The sequence below is a fragment of the Ovis canadensis genome, chromosome 2, assembly GCF_042477335.2.
Source record: "Ovis canadensis isolate MfBH-ARS-UI-01 breed Bighorn chromosome 2, ARS-UI_OviCan_v2, whole genome shotgun sequence".
Classification (NCBI taxonomy): Eukaryota; Metazoa; Chordata; class Mammalia; order Artiodactyla; family Bovidae; genus Ovis; species Ovis canadensis.
Window position 1 is genome coordinate 144,769,914 of NC_091246.1, and position 20,213 is coordinate 144,790,126.

General features: G+C 42.3%; 1 protein-coding gene across 1 annotated transcript in view; it reads right to left on the reverse strand.

Annotated features, from left to right (window-relative positions):
* Window positions 1–379: 379 nt before the first annotated feature.
* Window positions 380–20,213, reverse strand: part of LOC138433887 (myosin-IIIb-like) — a 51,490-nt gene continuing 31,656 nt past the window's right edge. Inside the window, exons 7-8 of the mRNA XM_069577301.1 lie at window positions 1,550–1,695; window positions 380–1,167 (exon numbers count right to left, since the gene is read on the reverse strand). Of these exons, the coding sequence (XP_069433402.1) occupies window positions 1,143–1,167; window positions 1,550–1,695 (171 nt within the window). The 3' untranslated portion in view covers window positions 380–1,142. The remainder of the gene's footprint in view (window positions 1,168–1,549; window positions 1,696–20,213) is intronic.

Below are 20,213 nucleotides of genomic sequence, written 5' to 3' on the forward strand. Positions count from 1 at the left end.
CGCACACACACTTTCAAAGCTGCCTCATATTCATCACCCTATGAAATTTTTGAACATTTGGTCTGTATACAAATGCACATCAAAAAAAGACAGAAACATACCCAAGTAGATGATAGCCTATTGAAAGTACATATGTCTTGCTAATCAGAAAAGTGAAAGTGTTAGTCGCTCAGTTGTATCTGACTCCGCGGCCCCACGGACTGTAGCCCCCCAGGCTCCTCTGTCCACAGGATTCTCCAGGCAAGAATACTGGAATGGGTTGCCACTTCCTTCTCCAAGCTAATCAGAAACCACACCTTAATTTTGGTAATTGAGAAATTATGTGGCTACAGTAAATAAAGAGTAAGCCATTTGTAAAAAATCAAAACACACATATAAATTATTCCAGATACCATCTATCATTTTCTGACATATTACTTTACACAATACTGTTTTGGGGTCCTGCATTCTTACATTATTTTGAACATTCATCAGACCATTCATTTTAAAAGCCAGGAGCTTTGTCTTAATCATCTGGACTTGTTTTTATACTTTGGAAAAGCTAAAAAGACCAACTCTGACTTGGTTGGGAATCATTTTCGAAATAATGGTGGGTGGTTGTTCACATCTGGACTAGGTATAAAACGATAACATTATGGAGAGGAATGCCACAGAGCCTCATCTGCATATAAATAGGCCTAATCAGAAATGCAAATTGCAATCAGGAGAAATTTTTAAAGGCTGTGATAGCTGTGTGATTGTGCAGATAAGGAAAGGTTAACACTTGTATTGTTAAAGCAGTTAAATGGCTCCCAGCCGGCCAGAGCCTTCCTTTGCAAGAGAAATATGAAAGGGACAAAGCTTTCAAGCTGCAACATGCCTGTGTGGAGCTCCCAGATAGCTTCATTTTCTGTAACTAGTGCCTCGACAAACATCAGCCCTATTCTGATGAAAGACAACCAACAAACCTCTTGTACAAAACCCTAATGAATATAGACAATAAAAAATATATTGGCATTTAAATACCCTTCAAACAGACCTCTTTCAGCATCATTTCCCACTGAGACAGAAATAAAGAGTTAGAGAGAAAATCATGACTGATGTAACATTTTTCAAAAATTTTTTAGTGCTGGTACACATTTTTTTTTTCATCCCTAAATTTTTCAGCATACTGGAGAAAGAGTCAAACTGAAAAAAAAAAAAAAAAAAAACAGATATGATTATATCATTTAAAAAGAAAACACTAGTATTTAGACAGTACTTAAGCCAAAGCTGCATTTTTAGTCTTGCCATGCAAAGCCTAAAAAATCAACATCTCAGAAAAACTGGAGTACTGAAAATATGCGATTGTTACAATACACTCCTATTATTTTTGGAATATGTTGTCTTTCAGGAAACCTTCTATTTCCCCGTCCCCCGTGCCGACCCCCGCCGCCCCCTTAAAAGAGAAATACATTTTACAATCAGGCTTTCACTGGTTTGGAGAGAAACTGTTTACCAACTATTTATTATCCTAACGAGCCTCGTTCCCAAAGCACTAATGAGCCAAGAGCGCCATCTTGTGTCCTACCTTGGAATCTTAAAGAGCGTTTTCACAGGATGCATGTCAAAGAGGGGAGGATCTCCGTCCCCTAGTTCAATAGCTGTGATCCCCAAGGACCAGACGTCACAGCGAGCGTCATAGGAAGAGTCATACTGCTGCTCACAAGCAATGACCTACCAGACAAAAGCAGGACATAACACGTCAACCCCACTGACACCTCAGATGCCCCAGAAGGCCCTTGGCCAGCCTGAGCCCCCTTCTCAGTTTCCTGGCTATACTGATACTGAATTTCAGTAATAACAAAAGGTCCATTTTCTAGCCCTTATTTGTGTGATTGATTTATCATCGGATATGTTCATTCATTTTTAAAATGTGTGAATTCAGTTCAATAAACGTGCGCTGAACCCTGTCGATACCAAGGAGAGTGCCAGGGGAGGCGCAAGGGTGAATGCGTCCCCACACCCACCCTGACACCCTTTAAGCATCAGGCTTTGTCTATATCCTTCATCTCGTTACCAGCTGCTGATTCAACCGTGAGGAGCAGCTGCTCTCGAACATGCCTGTCTCTTGCGCCTCCTGTGCCAAGTCCCTAGGAGTGCAGCACCGGAGCAGGAAGCTTTCGGAAGACTGATGTGGTCAACTTAAAATAGAAACCACACCCTCGCATTCTCTTTTTCCAAGGAAATCTGCCCCCCTCCTCAAACCCCAACTGGTTTATGTTTCCGCCCAGCTGCTGCTTCAGGGATTAGCCCAACTGGGTACCGGAGAAGGGGAGCCAGAAAATGCCCTTGGGCTTGTCATTGGTTTGAAGAGTTTGGAACCTTGTGGGAAAGTATTTTTCTATCAGCTTTTTGAGTTAGCAGGGAAAGCTCTACACTTAGACTCTGGTGGGTATCACAATGGGCCTGGGAGAAGACAGGGGTGGGCCGGAGCATGTGCCAGGACCAAAAGCTCCTGTTTGACCTGAAATCTGCCTCCTTGACCTAGGATAACCCATGATTATGAGAGGATGGGATACTTTTACAGTTTGAACCTGTGTTGGTCCAAACAGCCTATGAGGTGGACATACAGCATCACTGGCCAAAGGGATGGGCCTGCCTGCCCTCTTAAGCCATCAGAAGGTCTTTGAGTAAGATGGACCAACTGGTGGGGAGGAGAGGAGTAACAGATCTGGCTTACACATTAGCAGGAGCATTCTGGCTACTGTGCTGAGGGTACATTAATAAGACACACGAGTAGAAGAAGCAAAACCAGTTAAAGATGCTACTGCAGGAATCCAAACCAGAGACAGTGAGAAATAATCAGATTTTGATATAATTGTGACAGTAGCGTCAATTGGATTTGCTGAATGGGGCTTATAAGAAAGAGGAGTCCAGCATTTTTAACCTGGGCAGTTCCAGAATGGAACTGGTGTTTAATGAGACGGGGAAGACAGTGGTAGAAGCAGGTTTGGGTTGAACACCATGTGTTCCTCTGGGGACATTCTAAGTCCGAGATTACTGTAAGACTTCCAAATGAAGAATTTAATTTTAGCTAGGTAAGACTCAGACTTCTGACCTAGAGAATAAACATGTCTTGTTTAAAGCCACTAAATGTGTGATAATGTTATGTCAGTGACAGAAACCTAAGCCACCTTTTCTCTGCCAGACCCAGCTCACTGGTCTCACGATGCCAGGTGAACATGCCCACCTTACCCAAGACCTGGTCTCCGGCTTTTATAATTGTCCTCTACCCTTTTCCTTTTCCTCTGATTTCTGAACTAAACAGCTCTTTTCCATGTACCTGTATCCTTGGCCTGGGATGGATCCCAGCCCCATGCTCTGAACAGACTCGCCTGCCACAGAAGGATACATTTAACACATTAAAAGGATACTTTCAACACATTATTTTCAAATGTGCATTCAAACTCAAGTTCAAATAATTCCAATTTTGGAAGCAGAGGCCGTTCCATTGTCCCCCCAAGACCTCACTTTCATCACCTCAATCAGGTGAGAAACTACATTATTTTAAAAGATCTCCAGAGAAGGCTATTTAACACCTTCCTTTTCAGAGATGACATTTCCAAATATGTGAGACAAACATAATTTTAGACCTATCAATCAGCAAGTAGTTCACCATTCTTATACATTCCTGTGAAGAAAAGAGAAATAGGGCTGTATCCTCCAACAAGGCTATGGCCGAGTGAAATTTAAAGTGAACCTGTAAGAAATTAAATAGCAATCTATGACACTTATAAATGTCCTAAGCCGGTACATACTAGCATGTCTAATAAAGGATGCAGGCTTCAAAAGCTTGGGATATTAGAGGGAGACCAATTCAGGCCAACCAAGATAATGAAAAGTAGCTAGTGTCCCTAGTCGGCAACTTCCAGGAAGAAATTCTAATTGACTTCTAGCCATCTCGAATGGGATACAGAAGGCAATTCCAAGAACCTGTCTAAAGGTGGGATGGACATATCCTATCGTTTCTCAAATGCTGTTACAAAATATTCAAAACGTTTATCTGGTTTTCACTTCTCTTCACAGACAGGCACATACGATCTTCAGCTCAGTTTGATTAATAGAAGAGCATCCTTTGGCCAGATTATCTTCCCTAAACTCAGCTAGCAATGTGACAAAGGAATTTAAGCTTAGCTTTCTAAAGAAAGTCTATAGAAAATTTCTGTAGTAAAATAACTCACAAATAATTATTAAGTACTGATGAGCCAGCATGGTCCTAGGTAGGCACACAATCACTCTGTGAGACAGGTACTATTACTACCTGTAGTAGGCGTGGGAATTGAGATATAGCACAGTTAAATAGCTTCCCCAGGGCCCATAGCTAGTCATGGTCAGGGACAGAATTTGATCCCAGGCAGAGGAGAGACATCTAAACATCATAATATGATAAGTACTCTAAATAATAAAGGTTATCAAGGAACCTGAATTATCAGCATCTGTACTCATATGTTGACCAAACTAACCACGTTTTTGAGATTTGTTTCACCTAAAGTCCCATGTCTTTAGAGAGAGTCTCTCTTGCCTTTTCTCTTTACTGAGTTATGTGTGATGGGATTCAAAGAAGAGGTTACATCGCTGATGTGTGATGGGATTCAAAGAAGAGGTTACATCGCTGATGGCAGGTCAACACATCCTGGAACTGTATTCCTATCAATCCAACATCAAAGTCTGCAACTGTTTCTTTAGGAGAAAAAGCAATTTCATTCTCCTTAGCTCAGCATTCTCCTTATCTCTAGGTAAAACAAAACTGAGTTAAGAAGGCTTAGATAGTCAATTGGTCTTGCCCCCAGGAGAACGTGACCTCTCAAAGAGCTCTCTGGATCACTTGTTACAATGCTCCACAAAGATAATGTGAATGGCAGTGGCAATTAAGCGCACTGTCCTGGGACCAGGTTTCCCAGGTTCTGTAAGTCATGTTAAAGGGGTGAAGAGAGGGGAGTTTGAAATGGCATTGCCACAGGCCCATGACCCCAAACGCCTCATCCTCTTCCATCCTTCCACCTCAGCTCTGCTGCCCCCAGGAGGAGACATACTTGAGGCAAGTGTATACTCTCCCTTACGTCAAGACTTTGCTTCAGTCACAGGAGTATAAATGATGTTGGTGGCAGTGGAATGAGGAATATAGAACAGGTGTGAGAGAGAGAGAGAGAGAGTTCAAGGGAAGACTTGCAGGACTTGGGAGGCTAGGGAAAGGGGCACACCAAGGAAGACTAACATAATACCTGGGTGACCAGGAGAATGATGGTACCATTCACAGAACAGGGAAGTCAGGAAGAAGACATCAGTTTTGTAGGCAGTATAGCAAGTTCAAATTGAGTCTAAGTTCTCTGCCTAACTAGGTACAGAAAAGTCATGCTCTTGGGAAAAAAGTGTGCTCTTGGAAACTTTTTTCCCCTGTGTAGATTCAATAAGAAAAACAAAATTCCATCAGGATCAGAAACAGAATATACTAAAGGGTAACAATGAAACAGCGATGTGCTTTTAGTGACTACATAGAATTTTATGTTACAGTAAATATATCTTACATGTCACAACTCTATAGACTTTAGTCTTCCTATTGTTGGTTGCCAACACAACTTGTCAAAGTTTGTAGTTTGAATACACAATTATAAGTACCAGAAGCAGATGCAAGGTTGTATATCATGAACTTTAACAAACTGGGATATTTCTCTTCATCTAGTATTGTGAATAGAAAAACTGCTAATGAATGTAAATTCTACAAAGTAAGAATTCTCTGTAGTTGATTTTAGAGTCTCACAAGCATGTTCACATGAAGAAGGTATGTCTTCTGGAATGTTTCACATGATGTGTATGTAAGTGCATCTGGCCAAAGCTAAGAGCATAGAGTTAACTGAATTAAAGAGAGTTCTACAGCAATATTTGCTAATGACCTATAGGCTCCAAGATTAAAATGCTGATTCATTGGGTCTCAGTGAGTTTCAGGATGTATAAATTCCTACAAACTTCTCCATAGTCACCTTTAGCAACCTTCCACTCTTCCGCATGATATCAGTGAGTGTTTATACTGCTTCTGAGTTTTAATGAGTAGTTGTATCCATTTAGTGTTCGTCTATCATTAGCCACATCACCTCTTCTAGGTTTTAAAGGGGCCAGTCTTACAATCTCATCAAAGTGACCCCTGAAGTAAACAGAAGTAACACAGGGTGAGGATTATGTCTTATCTTTCTTCCTTCCCCAACCATATCAATTTGTGGCACTCATCAGAGAAGCTATGCTGAAAAACTTTTGGATTGGAATCAGAAAGTCTGAACTCCATTATTCACTAGCTGGGTCCCTCTGATCAAGTCCTCTGAAAATTTTGAGCTGAGGGTTCTTTAGTTATAGTGATCTCACTTTCTAGATCTATAAAATGGCAAGGTAGGGATGAATAATCTCTAGTATCCCTTCCAGCTCTAATATACTGACTTCATGATTTCAAAATAAGTGGTTTCGGGGTATCTCAAAATGAGAGGCTAACTTCTGTATGCAAATTACTTAGCAAACAGTAGATTACTCTGGGGTATAAACCAGATGACTAGAATTTTGAGTGGATTGTATTGCCAATATTTGGTAGAAGGTATTAAGGTCTATGAAAAGATGTTGGTTGCTGTGATAATGCCTCCGTTAAGGAAGATAAGCTTCAGCAACACAGCAGTTGTTTGGATGCTGGTTAATGGAGCATGTCCACGTTCCTACCTTGAAATGCAAACTTATGACTTTTCTGATACACTTAGACTATATTGATGCTTATTTTAGGAAGGGGAAAGACACTAATGTTCAGATTTCTGGCAATATCTATGCACTAACAATCTCAGTGCTCAATACCAATACCTATTCTACCCAGAGATGGGCTACAGCTTCTGAAATGTTGGTCATTACCACCTGGGCTACCCCAAAACTTCTTTCTGGAGGGAGCTGAGGACAAGAAATACGTTTTCACTATAGTTTAGTTCAACTGGTCTTTGTTGTCGGTTTTCTTTGTTTGGGCAGTTCTCGCTAGACTTCTTTAAGCTAATAAGTTCCAACAAGACTCTAGGTCACTCCCTCCTGCCCTCTCTTAAAGGAGTTTATAGGGTGAAACTGTAGCTACAGTTTGATAACACAACCACTTTGACACATATCATTTCCTTATCCATCCCAGGGCATGGTCCACTGAGTTCTGTTGAGGAGGCTGGCCCTTTCTTTAGCCATGAGCTGGAGAAAACTAATTATGAAAAACTCTGGGACTGTGAAAAGATTCGGCCCTCTGGCAGTTGCAAAAAGGTCCCAGACCCAGGCATCTTCATCTTGGTTTTGCGACCTTCTCACTGGATAATTTTAGCAAATTATTTAATCTCCTTGTATCTCTTCTTCCTGTGCAAGCCAAGCAACCCCTTCCCCCTGAGTGTGGTCTGAAGCACTGCTTAGGGAAATGCTAATTACCCAGCTTTCTCTATGGTACCAGAATGTTAGTAGTGGATATCACCGGGTCATAGATGCTTCAGTTCAGTTCAGTCGCTCAGTTGTGTCCGACTCTTTGCGACCCCATGAATCGCAGCACACCAGTCCTCCCTGTCCATCACCAACTCCCGGAGTTCACTAAGACTTACGTCCATCGAGTCCGTGATGCCATCCAGCCATCTCATTCTCTGTCATCCCCTTCTTCTCCTGCCCCCAATCCCTCCCAGCATCAGAGTCTTTCCCAATGAGTCAGCTCTTCGCATGAGGTGGCCAAAGTACTGGAGTTTCTGCTTTAGCATCATTTCTTCCAAAGAAAACCCACATGGGTAATATATATTTTATTGATTTACTTCTATAAGACTGTCTACATTTTCTAAAATGTCTACAGGGAACACAAATTATTTCTATAACAAAAAAGAACAAATTTTGTCTGTTTTTCTGTCTTGAAAATGTAAATAAGTATTGGGAAATTTGCCTTGATCTTCAAAAGGGTGTGGTTACTTCCTCAGGGGTATGTATTGGCTGTGGGGATTCTTCATCAGCAAGGTGACAGGTTAAAGGTGATGTCTTGGTTGTAAAACTACGGTCACTCAAGTTTAAAAAGAGTTCTCTTCTCAACCACACCCCTTTCCGTTGTAAGCACAAGACAAGGCATAGTACTTTGATACTCTCAGGGCACCACAGTCCCATGGAATGCCCATGATTACAGTTTCATTTCCACCTAGACCAAGAGTAGGGCTTACGGGCAAAGTTCCCTAAACAGGGGTGAGACCTACCCTCTATCTTTGCAGAAAGACTTGAGCTATAATAACCTGAGAGAACAGTCTCTCCTTATCTCAATGTCTTCATTATCTGGGAAGAGTATCTGTATTAGACTGGATATAAGGGGAATAAAAAATAGTCAACATATGAACTCCTGCATTCAGAAAACCTAGATTTCTCCAAACTATTTAACTTAAACCATTTATCAAATGAAAAATCAAAGAGCTGCTGGGCTGAAATCTCTTTCAATAATGTGATTTTTAACCAATATTTTCAAGCAAACAATATAACAGTAGCACCATCCGCCACAAGGAAAAATATGTTTTGCTCTTTTAAAAAATGATTTACAAAACTTAAAAGACAATATCTGTTATTCAGACTATTTTATTTTTCCACTAATTTTTTAAATGTCATTAAAGATGCAATTAGGTTTGCTTTATATGTTCTGATTTCTCATCTTACTAGAATTGATTATGTGATCCAAAATTATAACCAAAGGTCAAGATTAAAATTTCAGTCAAGTACACGGGCAAAATGCTGTTATCTCAAGAGCTAAATTCAGCTTTAAAAGAGGCAAAGCAAATAGACCTAAAGCTATTAATCCTTGGCTGACCTTGAGCCCAAAAATACAGTCAACAGACTGGCAAATAAGATGGGCTGAGAAGTAGGAAGGCAAATAGGATTCTTAATTTTGCTTACATAATTCACACAGCATAATTAATAAGTGTTACTGATCGTAAAGATTTCTAAAATAGAATTTCCCTAGAATTGTAAATTGCAGCTATAAATATTCCAGTGGCAAATATTATTCATCAGTTTTATGTACAAATATCTTAAAGTGTAACAAGCTGAGATACTGAATAAGCACATGAAATCTCTTCCCTTGGATGAAATATAACTTCAAGGGAGAATATATTTGAGATTTGAGGGTTTTTTTTTTTTTTCAAAAGGGATGTGGACCAGAAGAACTGAAATTGATGGGGTGGTGCTTTTTTTTGGTTCATTCATGAAACTCAAGGCTAGAACTGAATCTATATTCTGTATACTGACAAACTGCCAGTAATAATTTAAATTATGCTGTTCACATAAAACTGAGAAAGGTCTCTAATTAAAATATGATGTTCTACAAGCCTTTTCCCAGGATTGTAACACTCAGCTTATGCCTTTAGAAAAATAAAACAAGGTTCAACTTTAAAAGATACAGAGCACATGTACACACCACTTCCCACCATTGCTGGCGGAGGGCAGAGGGGGGCTGTTCTGGGTCTGAGGCCAGCACACAACACCAATTTTTGTACTGAAATTCCCCAAAGCCCTGGAAACATATCACTTTTGTTGTTGTTTTTTTGTTATGGACTGTAGCCCACCAGGCTTCCCTGTTCATGGGATTTCCCAGGCAAGGATACTGGAGTGGGTTGTCATTTCCTTCTCCAGGACATCTTTCTGACCCAGGAATCAAACCTGTATCTCCTGCACTGGCAGGTGAATTCATTACCAATGAGCCACTAGGGAAGCACAGCATATCACTTACACTTAACTGTTTGGCAAGCCCTGCTCTCAGACTCAGGACCAGTATCACAGAATTCTCCTGTGAAAGCAGAATCAGTGACCCCAAATTTGTGTATGTGTCCTTAGTACTCAAAGACTGAAGAAATACATGTGCTTGGAGACCCAGGAGAATCCCACCGCCCTCCTCTAGCCGCTTTTCCCAAATTAGAGATGGATGCTGGAAGGGATCCTAGGGTTCATTAAGTCCATCCCCCTATTTGACAGAGGAGGAAACTGAGGTCTTGGGGAATAGCTGAGTTACAGAGCTGGTTTGTAGCCAAACCAGGAGCACAGTCCACGTCTTCTCCATGAGTGAGGCATCTCCCAGGGATTCTTATAACACACAGAATGCCGAGACACTGCCGAAGGGATTTCGTGCCCCATCGTAAGCCACAGCCATGGTAACTGCCATACTCGGAGCATGCCGCGCTCCCCCCACTTAAGCAGGTGGAGTTTCTGCTACCTCCCTCCTCCCCACGCCCTCACTTGTCCTTCCACTGCGCCTTTCCTTTGTCAGCCAGTGCTCTGAGTCTGCCAGAGTAGGAGTTCCACAACTTCATCCTTTTTATAGCTCTTAGGTCAGGTATTCTTACCTTAGGGGAGGAAATAGATTCAGAAGGGTTAAGAAACTCTCCCCAAGTTATATAGCTAGTAGGTAACACAACTGAAGCAAAAGCCACAATAAGAAACTAATGGGGGAGGGGATGCGGGTGGTGTTTCTCCTCTACATCTGAAGAACTGGAAGGGAAGCAAATCCAACAAAACACCTGAATGTTCCCGCAGGGGCACACCCCTTTACCTGCACGTGGTCTCGGGGTGATGTCCTCTCCCAGACTGACATCACCATGCGAACCAGGGCACCCTTGGGAATATCACACAGTCCTAGCAAAGAGTGATTTCCTTTACCTTTTTAAAACCAAAAAAGGTATGGAAAAAACCTGGGACGTAACTGAGCACCATGAATACAAGTTCCACCTGCTCTGGCTTCACGCCCACCCCAGGCTCCCCTGGGTCCCATTCCTAATGCTGACTGCCCTCCTCCCTCTGCTTTCCTCCAATAGCTCAGGGTCCATCGTGGCGAGGAGGCAGGGCAGCACTGGCCTAGCTGTGAACTCCCTTCCCCTCCCCTAAGGCTGAGTCCCTATTCCCGGGGCAGGGCAGCGGAGGCGCTAACCAGAGGGTAGCTGCCGGGTGATTTGACTTGGAGCTTAGCAGGAGCAGAGGCGGGCTCTGACATTTCTTCAGCAAACACTTCTGCCCCCAAGGGGACAGTTCTTCATCTTTGGTGGATGAAGAAGGGGAAACAACAGGTGCCTTGACTTTCCTCACCTCCCCGGAGAGGGGTGGGAGGACAGTCTGGGAATTCGAAATGCTCACAGAGGCTATGACTTTGATACCTCTTACTCAGCCCTGAGCAGGAGGCAGGTTGGGGGCCCCCAGACCTCAAATGGGGTTCTATATTTAGATCTGCTGGGAGGAGGATATCAGCAAGTCATCACCACCTCCGGGGCCAGCCCCCCACCTCCACAGTGACAGATGATATATGGCTCAACCCTGCAGAGCTCCAGCTGTGGGGAGAGCTGGGGCTGAAGCTGAGGGTGAAACCCGGGGCTGCATTAGTCACTGTGACCCTTCACCCACCACAGCCCCAAGTGTTTGGGTTGTGCTCCAGGACTCTCAAAGACAGGACCACCCTGGGCATGCAGGTAGGGTCTGCCCCAGAAGGAGAAGGGAAGCAATCCTGGCTTCTCACAGGCTGACCCAGGAACCTGGGGGGAATCAGGGAACACAAACTGCTGCAGAATCTCAGAGATGAATGTTGTGGGGGAAGGCACACAGGTCTTTCAGTCAGGGATCCAAGGTTCTAAATCCCTCACTTGAATCACCTGAGCAACCAAAGCCTCCTCACAGTGAAGTGATTGGCAGGTGGGGTCCCAAGAATCCCCAGCCTTTTAAAACAGAGTCGGGTAAAATCGGAGCCTGAAGGTCTCACCATTGTCATCACTTCACCCTTACTGAGAGCCTGGAGAGATCCCCTCTTCATTATTCCAGGAACTCCAGGGGCTTGGAATGTGAGAGTGGGAAGAGTCTCTTTCCCCCGGAAACCATCAACTGCTCTCTGAAACACAGAATGGACCTCAGAGGCAGAGACGACCCAGGCCAGTCCTCTTTGAGCTGAGAACAGGGCAGGAAAGGCAGGGTTCAGGCAACAGGCCCCACCACTTTTACAGCACACAGTATGATGAGTATGGCAGCAAGCACTTTCAGGACATCATTTCATTTTGTCCTCTGAGGCTGCTTTTTTTCCCTTCTCACTTTACCTCTTTTAACTTCTCCCATCTTTCTAATCAGAATATTCAATAACTTGCCTGAGGTCCATAATTAGGTGTGTAAGCATGGTACTGAGGGGTCTTCAAATGGAGGAAATAGCCTGCAAGTGCCAGACATTTTTTATCTCTCTTAATCGGCAGGAGGAAACAAACTAGCGATATTTTTTCCTTCTCTATACAAACTTAAAAGGAGGTTTCTCTTAAAATTCTGTGTTGCCATTACACCTGGTTTCATCTGAAGTTAACCAATGCCTTTTTCTTATGGAAATGTTTCTCTTAAGCTATGCTAATGTACTATGCATTTACCCCAAACTCTGTCTTCAAGTCGGTTCCGCCTTTTGGGCTCGGAACCTACTTGATAAACCAGTCTGTTATACTCCGATATTGTTCCTCTAATCTATGTAAATAACACTATTTGTATGGTGCTCTGCCCTTCTTCAAGATTCAAGTTAATCCTTTTATGGCCCAAGATGAACCATTTGGAGCCAAGATTATCCCAAAATACATCCTATGGGTGAGGGGCCTGGTGCCATTCTAGTTTTGAGACATTCCTTTCTTTCATTAACAGACTGCTGGTGACTATATAACATCCAGCTAAAGACTAGCAGGGGGGTACTCTTTCTGCCCTCTTCTGATGCCTATGTCAGAAGCTTTCTCTATCTCCTTTATACTTTAATAAAACTTTGTTACACAAAAGCTCTGAGCGATCAAGCCTCATCTCTGGCCCCAGATTGAATTCTTCTCCGGGGGCCAAGAATCCTGGCGTTGTAATTCAACAACAACCTTTCAGTACCTACTATTTGCTCGCAGGTCTATGACTCCAAAATTTGTACTCTTATCTTTTCTACCAAAAATGAAGCCATATTAAAGTAACTGAACCACATTCACTTTTTAAAAATGAGTGGCAGGGATATAACTAAAATCTAAATCTCCTAAATTCTATTCTGAAGAACTTCGCTATTTTACTTTTCCAGATCCTCCTCTGAGGCATTAATTACACTGGTTTCTAGTGTCATGTTGAAATATTGCATTTTCCTCAACATATTAGAAAGTATAATTCTTATCTAAAATAATTTTTAACTTGGAAAAAAAGATATTCATCTTATCTGGTATACTGGTAGTCATAAACAGTTTGCTCTAGTATAGTGGTTAACAGCAGGGATTTGGGAGCTAAATATCTGAGTTTAAATCCTGGTGTCATCACTTAACAGCTGTTCAAGGACAAGACCTTTCTGTGACTTATTTACTTTCTCTAAAACACTGAGCCAGTAATAGCAGTAATTTCAGGGGGTTGTTGTAAGGATTACAAATGAATTAATTCATACAAAGCATTTAGTGCCTGGCACATAGTAAGCACTCAACAAATGCTATTAATTCTTATTGGGTGCCAAACCCATTAGCTAGAGCTTAGGGAACAAAATGGCAATAATGACAACAATAATATTTCAGCTCTGTAGTGGTTTATGGCTTTCTCAGCCCATCAGCACAAAACATCTCATTCGTCATCTCTATTCCTGGCAGTGCCAAAGGAAATAGCATTATTGTGTCGTTTAGCTAGGAATGGCATAATTAATGAAGGCAAGAGTGGTTGCAAAAAGCTTGTGATATTTCTGCATTGGTGTAAGCTGGTTGTTATGGCAACCTTCCCCTACCAACGACCCTTTGCCAGGCAGAGAGAGACCCATTTTGGGAGCCGTCACAGCACATCTGTTTCTCTGCTCAGCTGATTAGCTCTTGTTTGCAACAACCAGCAGATGGAAGTAAAAATGAAAAAAAAAATTTCTAAAAAGAAGCAAATGTTTATTTCATCTACAACTCTGCTTTCTAATACAGAAACAGACTTTTGGCTGTTTTAGCAAGATGCCAAGTAAACTGGATGCTTAATCTATAGGCTACTTCTCTCACTGGTGAGAGGGAAAAGTGTAATCAACCTATAAATTACAGGTGATAGGTCCTTCATGTGAGTCTTTTAAAATGATGTGGCTCACACTCCAGTTTCAGAGTGTTCTTCTACCACCCCTCTGTCTCTGCACGGCTTTGACATAGGAGCTGGCTCAGCACACATTTTCCCAACCATATGTCCCATATGAAAACTCTGAAGCTGAAGAACGCAAGGCCAATGGACTGCTGCTGCTGCTGCTAAGTCGCTTCAGTCGTGTCTGACTCTGTGCGACCCCAGAGACGGCAGCCCACCAGGCTCCCCTGTCCCTGGGATTCTCCAGGCAAGAACATTGGAGTGGGTTGCCATTTCCTTCTCCAATGCATGAAAGTGAAAAGTGAAAGTGAAGTCGCTCAGTCATGTCTAACTCTTTGTGACCCCATGGACTGCAGCCCACCAGGCTCCTCCGTCCATGGGACTTTCCAGGGAAGAGTACTGGAGTGGGGTGCCATTGCCTTCTCCAGGCCAGTGGACTAGGAGACCTGAATTCTGGGGCCAAATATAGTCTGAACTAGCTCAAAGAGTATCTTCTCCCTGCCTTAGTTTCCTCACCTGTAAAATGGAACCTGGATTCCCATGCTCTCTGAAAAGTCCAAGAGCTCCAGTATTTACCAGACACGTGAATCTGGACACAGTATCTCCTACACCTCTTTGAGCCTCACTTTCCTTAGTGGTAAAATGAAGAAAACAGTATCTACTCCAGAGGGCCACTGTGAGAATGAAATAAAACAACATATTAAAAAAGCACCCACCCTAGCCCCAGTGCATTTACGGGTACATCCTCAGTAACTGCAAGCGTTCTTCCCACTGTATGCTTGCTGAGCAGGTGAAATATCCAAACCATCTGCCGGTCAGCTACACATGGCTCTGAAGCTGGTTCTTAAGACACCCTTCTTCCTAGTCATTATCCCCTGGATACGCTGGGCTGTTAGGAAATCTGGGTGTCCAGGGAAAAAGACAGACACTTCTGGTGGCCAAAGAGTACTCTAGAGGTTCTGGATGGCAGCCACTTACCATCTAGGACAAAAGTATTTCAGTATTTTAACAATCAGCATGGTCCCACCAGTGCTGCCCAGCTAACTGTAAGGCATTAGTTTAACAGAGTCTATAAATATCCTCAATAAAAACAATAATGATGATCCTGGTCACTTTCTTTGGTTTTCTATCATTTATAAACAGTTTAATTCTTCACTACCTGTGATGGTAGGAAAGATAGATTAAGGATTAACTAGTCCTACATCCCTGCCATCACCATAAATAAACATAAATCAGGCTTGTGTCCCTTTCTGCTATGAAGCAGGATATTATCTGGCAGATGTTCAGTGCAAACACTAGCCAAGCAATCCAATACTGAAGTGGGCATGGGTTGTATTGGAAGTGCCTGAGTTCACTGAGTCACAACACAAAGATTCTAGTTAATGTTACCCACCTACCCACCCAGTGTTCCTGAGCACTTAGCCTGGCAGAGCCTTAGACTCCTTCTCTATAGAATCAATGTCATCATGACTAACTAACTGGCATTGTCACAGGTAGCGAGGGCTTATAAACAATATTTGTAAAAGTTCTATGCAGATGTGGGATGTTACTGTTCATATTATTTTAAGAAACTGGCCATCAGGAGACAGTGACAGAGAAAAGAGGCAATAAACATGGGTAAAGGGAGGATCGTGTGAGTTAACGCAGTTCTCGCTTTACCGATGTTTTATATATATATATGTATATATATATATGATATATATATGTATATATATATGATATATATATGTATATATATATGATATATATATGTATATATATATGATATATATGTATATATGATATATATATGATATATATGTATATATATGATATATATATGATATATATATGTATATATATGATATATATATGTATATATATGATATATATATGTATATATATATGATATATATATATGTATATATATATATATATGATACAAGCCACAGTCACAGGCAAGGAGGGAGATCAGAGGCTCACTGTTAATTAGGTTGAGGGAAGTGACCTACACCAAGCATCTCGGAGATAATCCCAAAATACCTGACCAGAGAGCAGGTAGAATAGCACAGAATCCTCAAGGTGTTGAGGCTCCGTGTGAGAAGGCAGTTTGTTATGTATATCCAGAAGAACATGTGGTACATTCTAGCACATACAAAAAAACTGTTTGCCTCAAACACCTAAGGCTGAGAGAGAGAGGGGTGTGTGTGTGTGTGTGTGTGTGTGTGTGTGTGCAGACAGACAAAGCTGAGCTAACTAACCTACCACCTGTAACATGAGGGTCTGTAGATTCAAAATGACTGGCTGATTACCTTAGAAATCTGAGTTATTTACTACAGAGGAGGAGTGTTAAGCATTTTGGAGAGTTGTTATAGGTTGAATTGTGTCGTCCAAGAAAGATAGGTTAAGGTGCTAGCTCCCAGTACCTCAGAATGTGAAATTACTTGGAAATAGGGTTGCTGCAGGTGTAATTGGTTAAAGTGAGGTCATACTGGAGCAGAATGGGTCCCTAATCCAGTATTACTGGTGTCCTTATAACAGGATGGCCACGTGAAAGCGAATACTCAGGGAGAATGCAATGTGATTCAGTTCAGTTCAGTCGCTCAGTCGAGCCCGACTCTTGGTTTCTAATGTTGAGCATCTTTCTTTCCCATTTAAAATCATCTTCCTGAGTCACAGTATGCTACTGACATGCTCAGTTTGTTTAAAAAAAAAAAAAAGAAAAAAAAACTCTACTGATATTGACTTCTAGAATAACTCTTACTATGCCAGCCAATAATTCCCCAGCAGCACTGTTTCAAAGTATTATAACATTATATTATTATATTTCAAAGTATTATAACACTAAGGGCACCCCCTAGAATTTTTCATGGCTGAGTTGATACCACCTTCACTCAGCATCTTTCAACCTTCCTAGTGTCTACCTGAGGTAGCAAGAGAAAGTAAGTGGAGAGTGTTGTGAATATGATAATTCGGGTTGCAGCTTCAAGCTGCCCTGGTGAACTGCTGTTTGGACTGCAAGTCAACACTTGACGGTGGTCTGGTCACATTTCATCAGCTACCTGGTTTGAAGCCTGTAGCCTATTTGAATTATTATAGATGTTGGAGTTTCTCAGGCTGGTGAAATCAAAATGCAAATGCAAAAGGGAAAAAAATAATTTGGTTCAATTTCTGAAAAATAAAACAGGGGCTTCCCTGGTGACTCGCTAGTACAGAATCTGCCTGCCAATGCTGGAGATACAAGTTCAATCCTTGATCCAGGAAGATCCCACATGTTGAGCAGCAGCTAAGCCAATGCATCATAACTACTCTAGAGCCCACGGGCCACAACTGTTAAGCTCACATGCTGCAACTACTGAAGCCCACATGACCTGGAACCAGTGCTTCACAACAAGAGAAGCCGCCATAAGAAGCCTGCACAACACAACTAGAGAGTAACTCCTGCTCACTGCAACTAGAGAAAAACCCAAGCAGCAATGAAGGCCCAGCACAGCCAAAAATTAAATAAATTATAAAAAGTAAAATAGGATCAAGGGTCTTTCAACTGTGTTTTCAAAGGACAGGCACTGTGGCATGCCGTGGTTTTATTCCACCGGCATTGGCATTAATTGCACTGCTGTCAGAGTTAATCTGCTGCTGCTGCTAAGTCGCTTCAGTCGTGTCCGACTCTGTGCGACCCCATATATGGCAGCCCACCAGGCTCCCCCGTCCCTGCGATTCTCCAGGCAAGAACACTGGCTGCTGCTGCTGCTAAGTCGCTTCAGTCGTGTCCGACTCTGTGCGACCCCATATATGGCAGCCCACCAGGCTCCCGTGTCCCTGGGATTCTCCAGGCAAGAACACTGGAGTGGGTTGCCATTTCCTTCTCCAATGCCTTAAAGTAAAAACTGAAAGTGAAGTCGCTCAGTCGTGTCTGACTCTTAGCGACCCCATGGACTGCAGCCCACCAGGCTCCTCCGCCCATGGGATTTTCCAGGCAAGAGTACTGGAGTGGAGTGCCATTGCCTTCTCCCATATTTAATCTAAATACCACTTATTTGCATAAGCAGAAATGAAAGCATGTTAAGGTCAATATACTCTGCAGGCCATCATATAAAGACAATATCCATTTGAACCATTACTGATTATCCTTTCAAGGACTCCTCTTGACCCAAACCCTGGCCTCACAGAAGGACAGTATAAGTTTGTTGAAAGGAACACTAGTGAAAGTCGCTCAGTCCTGTCTGACTCTTTGCAACCCCATGGACTATACAGTCCATGGAATTCTCCAGGCTAGAATACTAGAGAGGGCAGCTTTTCCCTTCTCCAGGGGATCTTCCCAACCAAGGGATCAAACCCAGATCTCCCGTATTGCAGGCAGATTCTTTACAGCTGAGCCACAAGGGAAGTCCAAGAATACTGGAGTATTCTTCTATCCCTTCTATCCCTTCTCCACCGGATCTTCCTGACCCAGGAATTGAACTGGGGTCTCCTGCATTGCAGGTGGATTCTTTACAACTGAACTATCAGAGAAGCCCCAAAGGAAAACTACTCAGCCATAAAAAAAAAAGAATGAAATAATGTCATTTGCAGAAACATGGATGGAACTAGAGATTATCATATTAAGTGAAGTAAATCAGAAGGAGAAAGACTAATACCACATGATATCACTTATATGTGAAATCTAAAATAAGATATTAATGAACTTATCACCCAAATAGAAACAGATTCACAGATAAAGAGAACAGACTTAGGGTTGCCAAGGGGCTGAGTGGGTAGGGGAGGATGGACTGAGAGTTTGGGGTTAACATGCAAACTATTTTATATAGAATAGACAAATAACAAGGACCTACTGTATAGCACAGAAAGCTATAATCAGTATCCTGTAATAAACCATAATAGAAAAGAATATGAAAAAGAATATAAATATGTATAACTGAATCACTACTGAAATTAATACAACACTGTTAGTCAACTATACTTCAATAAAATAATTTTTTTTTAGTTTGTTGAATGGAACTGACAAATGTAAGATTCTTCCTATGGACATTCGTGTAGAGGCTCATGGAGCAAAAAGACTCTGGGGAATAAAAACATGAGGACAGTTGTAGGACTGAGTCCCAGAAGCTGCAGCCTGGTTCCGAAGTGTCTTGGATGCACGCACACATTCTGAGAGAACCTCTGAGTCATACTCAGAAACTGGGCACTTGGCTCCTGAGAGGCACTCTCAAGGTCTCCATACCATAATCTGCCTACTCCTCAATCTATCCACTAGATAGGCAAGATGCAACACTAGCTTTTCCCTGATAAGCGGGGAACCAGTTCCAGGCACTCTGGGCAACAGAAGCTCACCGTGGGCCACTAAACTGCCCCTAGTAGAAACATTCCACCTATTTTCTCCAACCCAGCTGAACCCTAAAAGTCATGGACACTTCATGAGAAATGATAAAGCCGAGAGCAGCCTTCTCTTTTCTGTGCTCTGTGTTTCTGAGAACACCGACTTGCTGAAGACTGGAATGGGAACACCATCTTCTGACTTATGCCACCCTAAATAAGAACTGAGTGACCTCAGTCATGCTTTCCTTTAATAATAAATTAACCAAACTCAACAGAGCAACGTGTGAATACCAATAGTCGTAAAGCCCTCCTCAATCTACCCTCCAAACTCATCTTCTCCTTGACTTTTCCTTTTTAACCAATATATTCATTCATTCAACAGATGCACATTGAGCCCCTACTCTATACCAAGCACTACGCTGAGAGCCGAGCATCCCAGGTCCCTGCTAGAGTTTAGAGTTCAGTTAGAACACCTGCTTGTCAAGAACTATAGTACAATGGTCATATCTTGCTAATGGAGAGCGTAAAGGCTGCAGTGGACACTCGGGGAAAAGAGCCTCAGTGTTGGCCGAGGATAAGGATGGTTTCCTAGGGGAACAGCATTTGAGAGAGACTTGAAGATTGAGGAGGAAAGTTGCAGAGTTCTGAAGGCCACTGCAGATGATGTAACAACATATAGAAAGTTTTAAAGGAATGATATATAAGGACAGATTTGGGGAATTACTTATTTTTCCACTACTGCTGAGGCATTAAAAACAAGTAAATTGGGGGAAAGTAACCTGAGATGAGGTTGGACAGCAGAGAGGCTTGAATGTGAGTGGTTTCATTCCTCATCCAAAGGA